This window comes from Amphiura filiformis, chromosome 2 (assembly GCF_039555335.1).
Source record: "Amphiura filiformis chromosome 2, Afil_fr2py, whole genome shotgun sequence".
Taxonomy (NCBI): Eukaryota; Metazoa; Echinodermata; class Ophiuroidea; order Amphilepidida; family Amphiuridae; genus Amphiura; species Amphiura filiformis.
The window spans coordinates 56120980-56128502 of NC_092629.1; the positions used below are offsets into that span (position 1 = coordinate 56120980).

A 7523-nucleotide genomic window follows, 5' to 3' on the forward strand; every position below is an offset into this window, starting at 1 on the left:
CGAAAAAAGAAAACCCTGTTCTACGGGCCCAACCGACCCAGAGTTTGAACAAATTGGGGAAAATAATTTCCTGTACAAATGAATGCCGACCCAAATTTCGGAAATTTCAGGAACAAAATTTTTTTTTAATTTTCTCAAATTGCAAATTATTTACAAATTTTGGTGATTTTTTTGGTCATTTCAAAACAAAAAAAGAAAAAGAAAAAGAAAAGAAAAAAAGGCCGACCGACCGACCCGACTTGAAAGGTCCGTCCGCCCTTAGAACATTTGCAAAATATTTTGTCACATCTTAAATAATATAATGTTAGAATGTTTTGCATCAAGTTTTCAAAAATGTTTTTGGAACGTGTCGTCATTTTAACGTTTTATATCCTTTTTTTAAAAAAAACCCGACAATAAACATGATAAAACGTCGTGTGTTTGCTGAGATGTCTATGTATGACATTCACTACCTTGATTTTAATAATTAAAGAAGCCCCGTTCAATTTTATTTTAGATTGATTGGTTGAGCCCATATTTATTGGTCGAGCTATGAGTTTTAAAATATTGGACGAGACGTAGTCGAGTCCAATATTTTACAACTCATAGCGAGACCACTAAATATTGGGCGTAAAGCATCCAATTTTATCATTATTATGTTTTGGATCCAATATTATCACAACTTGGATCCATCAAAACATAATAATAATTCTACTTGGGCATTGTTGTTATAAAATAGTTACGTAAGTATACTAGACAAAGGGGTCTCCCCGTCAGTCCGAACCACCGCTAGTCCGAATTTTAGGGTTAGGGTTATAGGTAAAATCGTGAATTTACTTTTAAAATACACGTTTAAACCCCTGCATATGGTACCAACCGGTCGGGTGATCAAACATGAATTTTGACCCAAAATATTAGTACAAAATCTAGTTTTCAAAAATCTCAAATTTAAAATGTGTTTTTCTGAATGAAAATGCAAAAGTTTTATTTTCTAACGAGGGTCCATGATGAGCGTTTGCAGTTAGGGATAATACGTGCGGGGTGCCACAATTGAAATGGGAAAATGTAAAAATGTAAGGTCCAAATCAAATGAAACTTAATAATATAAGAAAGGGACCACTTGTTCAGGTAAAAATTTCAAATTAGCATAAAAAGTTCAAACTAGTCCACTTTGTGCAATAATATGTTCACTTTTTTGGAAATTCAGCAACTCTCCAGTCTCCACCACGCAAAAAATCCTGGCTTAGGGCCTGAGCGTTTGTGAATACAATATGAACAAAATACCTCAAAATATACATGAAATACAATTTTTGTTCATTATTACATGAAATAAAAGTAAGTAAAGCAATTTATTTTGATTTAAGAAATTGAATGAACTGGTAAAGTCTGGGAAAATAGCACAATCAATAGTGCTTCACGTGTGTCTTTTCGTTTGTTGCTCACTTACTTCCGCTGCGAATTGTTGTCGAGGGGTAATTTGCTGGGTTAATCTTGTTGAGGGGTGTTATAAGTAAATAGGACCTATACCAGGATACCGTGGGAGAAACACGGCTTCTCTTGGGATCTCATTAAGGGGTCTGCATGCTGCTCATCCCAACTTGAAGGCAAACAATACTAGGCATGTTTGTACTCATATTAATATTAATATTATTTCAAAAACTTGCTTTGATGTAGGCCTGGATGAAACTTATAATTTCAACTTAGGTTAAATTTTGATGCCGATGGACTATTGCGATAATGGGAGCGTTGGTTTATGATGAGGGCCTGTTTCACGCGATGACGATGGCTAAAGAGCGGTGACTTTTGAGTGACAGTGGTCACAAGCTCCATCTCCCCAGTTGCCAACTCAGTGGTTCAACCGCCCAAATGGGATATCTTTCTCGAACAGTTTGCGCCTTAGAAAACAAAATAAGTACCATCATTAATGGAACATTATTATTTAAACATACATCGGTCATGCCGGTTATAATATAAATCGTCAGCACGCGGAACTCCGCGTAGCATAGCATTAATTGAAATTGGGCGCCTTATAACAACTTGCGGACACTGCCCAATACTTGAACATGATTTAGCAACACTGTTCAGTGGTCACTGGTCACTCCCACGCCGGGCAGTCCAAAAGGAGCAAGTTTTGGATAGATCGATCATTCGAAACTTTGATATCAAACAGTCAACACAAGTTACTCATAACGTGCTCATAATAATTTCAAGTTTCAAAACTTCATCATCATCATCATCAAACTTATTAGGGTCAATTTTGAATTTTTTTACTGGAGAACTTTAGTATCTTGAATCATCATGTGTAGTAAAGACTCAAAGAAGGCCAGAGAGAACGGTGATCGTAAGTCGACGAAAGGAAAGCAAAGGCCAGCCTACAAGAGACGGGTCAAACCTCCTTACTCCTATGTGGAACTCATCACCATGGCGATTAAATCTTCTCCAAACCAGATGAAAACTTTGAGAGAAATTCTTGATTACATGCAGACCAAGTTCCCGTGTTTCAGAGGGAGTTACGTTGGTTGGAAGAACAGCGTACGTCATAATTTATCGGCTGCTGAGTGCTTCACCAAAGTTTTGAGGAATGAAGAGAGACCGTATGGGAAAGACAATTATTGGACTTTGAATCCAGACTGTACGCATTGTTTGAATATGGCTTCAGGACGTCCCGCGCCGAGACGGAAAGAAAGCGCGAGCACGTCAGCGTTACGTAAAACACCAAGATCAATGTCCATATCATCTGATTATGATCACCAAGAAGGCTACGCCGTCCACGATTGGGTTGCCAACCAAGCTACCATCACCAGAGTACCAAGTTCGAATCCATCAGACTCACAAGTGCAGTATATTGAACTTCGACATACAAATCGAGTTGAGGACAATCCTACAGGTATTTCAAAGTTCGATTTTCAGTCGAGCATCAGTAGAGTTGACCCAATGACCTGTATGTATCAAGAACACAAACCAGAGTCGAACTCGAGTCGTCATACAAGTAGAGCACCGTCTTCATCTTCAACAAGTGAAAGCTGGACATCATATAGTTCTGGGTTCGACTCCCGTACAAGTAGAGCCACGTCGTCGTCATCTACATCTGAAAGCTGGACAACACACAGTTACAGGTAGGTAAACCACTTAATTTTGTTATATAATAAAGTTATTTGTGCCGCCTTTATGTTCACAAACTGACATATTATTTGTAAATATTTCCTCATGCCAAAACTTTGAAGCATTTATGACGCTTAATGTTAGCAACAATTTTAAACTGTTGCGATTTGGTAGTTCACATCATCTTGCGAATGGTCGTGAGCTTTAGTAAAAATTGCATTGATCATTTAATAGCGAGTGTGTAGAAGAATTTAGATATCACAGGTATACTTTTGTACTGTAGGTCCTGTGGTTCTTGAGTTATGTTGTAAAAGAGGTCTGAAACAACAACACTTTTGTAAAGCGTACGTAACTCATTCACAACAATAAATCAATGTTTTCAAATTATATGATTTGTAGAATGAACTTTTGCAAAATAGTTAAGTGTTTATTTTTCAATAATATATAAGATTTTGATAATGATAAGCAATTTTGGTTGCTTCGACCAACACAATACCTCGTTTACCCTTAAATGTGAACCCATCCCTTTATCTTAGTTATGAAACTATATCATGCATGTTTATTTTCCAAGAAGCATTATATCAGTGTATGTATGGACCCCACAAAATAACAGGGCGAAATAAGGTATAGGCCTACTTCGGCCCATAAATAATCATATATGCGTCTTTGTTTTTGCATTTTCTTAAATCCTTTGGTTTTACGTTATCAAAAATGTTGCAATTTCAAAAATGTATAAAAACTTGACGCATCATCTTGAAGCCTTTGGAGCTCCAAATGAGGATAATTCTGATAGTATACATAATTTATCTATTTTCATTATCACACTCTATTCCAGGTTCGACTCCCATTCCAGCAGCACAAGACCATCATCATCATCTATGGCTGAGAGTTGGACAACGCAGAGTTCTGGGTTCGATTCCAGCAGCGAGAACTTTGATCTCGAGATGCCTGCAACTGATAATCTGGATACCATTATGGATGATTTGTTTGTTCCTGATGATGACATCGATTTGTCCTTATATGGTGATTGGCCTCGGGGTAACCATGGTGACCAAACAGCGAAGATAGATGAAGATGAGGTAAGTAAAGCGTTACTGATTTTCTCCACATACTAGTACATATTTTTTTAATGTATTTTTTTATTCAAAAATAATATTTTATTGTAACTTGGCACGCGTGTTTTCCCTTTTAGGTTTAAAAGGGTTTTATCTTCATATTTTATACTGTTTGAAGGTTATATGATCATTCAAAACTTGATGTCTTTTTTTATTCGGTTCGTCCGTTTAGAATGTATTTTTTATTCAAAAATAATATTTCATTATTACTTGGCACGCGTGTTTTCCCTTTTTGGTTTAAGAGGGTTTATCTTCATATTTACTGTTTTAAGGTCATGATAATTCAAAACTTGATGACCCATTCCATGTCAACTCCAGGGATGTGCACCGCAGCACCTCTTCAATTTTTTTCTTTTTCTGTGTGGTGGTAGATATTGATGAGAAAGTACAATCCCGAAAATTTGAGCTTCATACTCCATTTCGTTTTCCCGTGGCATCAATTTGAAATTTAGGGGGGGTCGGTGTAAAAAATGTGTCGCAACGCGAAAGACGACGTTTGGAGGTCCATAAATGTATAAAGGGAACCCTTTACAACTTTGAAAAGTATGTATCCTAGGGTACTTATTTGTGTAGAATTCAAATCTGGCATCAGAAAACTTGTAAATCCTTTACTTTAAAAGATATAGGGCCCTGAAAATGCAACTTCGTCCATCCAGGACCAACCAAAGTTGCGACACATTTTTTACACTGACCCCCCCTAAATTTCAAATTGATGCCACGGGAAAACGAAATGGAGTATGAAGCTCAAATTTTCGGGATTGTACTTTCTCATCAATATCTCCCACCACACAGAAAAAGAAAAAAAATTGAAGAGGTGCTGCGGTGCACATCCCTGGAGTTGACATGGAATGGGTCTGATGTCTTCTTTTTATTCGGTTTGCTTTTCCAAAATTACAAAAAATTCAATAACAAATGTGGACTAGAGACCCCACTGCCTTGAGAGTATTGATAATTGCTGATGGCTAGAAGGGACTTCGGGATGAATGTCATAATTGCTTATAGCCGGTACGTTAAAGCCCTTAAGCCTTGTCAATTGCACGTACTTCTAGCTATTTTGTTATTTGTGCAATTTATAAGTGTGGCAAAATGTAAAATTTCCCTATACCTTAATATGGGAAATCTACCAAAACAACCAATCCTGCGCCTTTCTCCGCATTGGCCACTCATGTCACACTTTTGTATAGGTAAACTCAGTGGCCAATAAATCAAGGAGCAAAATTCAAAACCTTCAGGCAAATTTGAACTCTTTTGTTCACAAAAAATGACATGTTACTCATCAGCAAAACAATTATTGTGAATTTTTGCACTTAAGTTAAACCAGGGATATATCGATCAGGTTACGGTTAGTTGATTTACAAAGAAAGTCACAAGTGGCTGATTTTGGAAAGTTATTTTGGCCCTTTTACCTAATTTAATATTCATTCAATCGGGGTCATGTTTTAAGAGCAATATCATAACAATCATGTTTATCAGCAAAATAACATGTTTTTCACACAAGACGTCACACGAAGCTAATCTTAATTAAACTGAGATGTGGAATAACGATGTTTGAGTTTCATTTTCATTGATTTGTTTTGGATAATACAGCGTGATATTAAATGATATCATGATGTAGGAATTAAACTCAAAATGTGCTCGTCTATCGGATTTATAAAATCCCCTGGCGATCCCGGCTGGCGATATCTTAATTGTCTTTAATGAGTTCTAAAAGTTATTATGTAGAAATCTTAAATGCAAATATCATCACAACATCGGTAAAATCCCTGCGGATTTCCAAAGAGGCCATTAAAAATATCATCATATTTTCCCTTTGCCGTATCTTATCATCTTGTACACACAAGATAAATGAAACTTTCAATTCCTACATCAAACATGTTGTCAAAGCATTGTCAACATGGAGGAACAATTATGATGAAATCATAATAATCAATCAATGGAAATAATTATTTTTTAATTAATGTTGATTAATCCATGAATTACTTAATTTTACATTGATTTCCAAAAAGATAAGTCAGCATCAGCATGATGGAACAATCATTCTGTAATCAATTAATATTAATTAATAGTAGTGAATTATTTAATTTTGCATAGTTCTCCTGACCTAAGACCAAAAAAAATAAAATTCTCAAAGCTGTCATGCGTGTTTGTTTTGCGGTGAACATTTTGTCTTATTGGAGAATTTGGCCAATTTAATTTTGTTGCTCCAACTTTTAATTTTTTGATACAAAAGTACCCAAAAATATGTTTTAAAAGTAATTGTTAGTAGAAATGTGTGATTTGCCATGAAATGATCAATGTAATTTTTGCCAAAGCTCACTACCATTCGCAAGATGCTGTGAACTATCAAATCGCAACAGTTTAAAATAGTTGCAAACCTAAACACGAGTCTGGTATCAGGCAGCCAGGCAATCAAACAATCAAAATTGTCTTCCAATTCTAATGATTGCTTTGCTTTATCTTTTCAGTCTTACAATGCAGACAGTAACCCGGTGTCTCCATGGAGCACACAGCACCCGTCATCCCCTTACTCATCAAGTAGTACCACATCCGAGATTCGCACCAGCATCACACCACAACCACCCATGTCATCAGAGATCCACTCAATGCAGCACCCATACACCACTTCTGAGACTCGAACCAGCTCAGCTTCCCAATGGAGTTACAACCATCCCTCTTCCCCATCTTCGACTAGCAGCACCACATCTGAGATTCGCACCAGCAACACCCCTCAACCATCCATGTCATCAGAGATCCATTCACTGCAGCACCCATACACCATGTCTGAGACTCGAACCAGCCCACCTTCCACATGGAGCTACAACCATCCCTCTTCCCCATACTCGACTAGTAGCACCACATCTGAGATTCGCACCAGCACATCCTACCAAGGCACCAAGCAAGAATCATCGTACCAACAACCTCATCTACAGAGTTCAACATGCCGTTCAGTATATCAGAACTACGCTACACCAATAACCCAAGCATTGAGCAATGACATTGAAGTTACATTTAATGCACCAATGTACAGTTGCGCCAAGTTGCCACCATCTCTGCACAGTCCTAAGATACTGCCAACTTTTGAATCCATGCTTACATCCGCTGTACGCGATAGTTTGAATCTTGACTTTGAGTCTGTGGAAGAGACTACCTCTGCATAGTCACCAACTTAACTGTTGTTTGTGAACAATGAATTTAAAGACACTGGTATCTTGGTTTTGATAATTTAAAGACCCTGATATCTTGGTTTGTATATTTTTAGATACACTTTGACACACTTTTATAATTGGAAGAAATTAGAAATATGCTACTGGACGATATCTGTATAAA

General features: G+C 37.0%; 1 protein-coding gene across 1 annotated transcript; it reads left to right on the forward strand.

Annotated features, from left to right (window-relative positions):
* Positions 1-2054: 2054 nt before the first annotated feature.
* LOC140171679 (forkhead box protein I1c-like) lies at positions 2055-4052 on the forward strand (the record flags this gene model as incomplete). The annotated part of the gene is made up of 2 exons (XM_072194976.1): positions 2055-3095; positions 3917-4052. Coding segments are annotated over exons 1-2 (954 nt in total), but the record flags the coding sequence as incomplete, so codon positions are not given.
* Positions 4053-7523: the final 3471 nt, after the last annotated feature.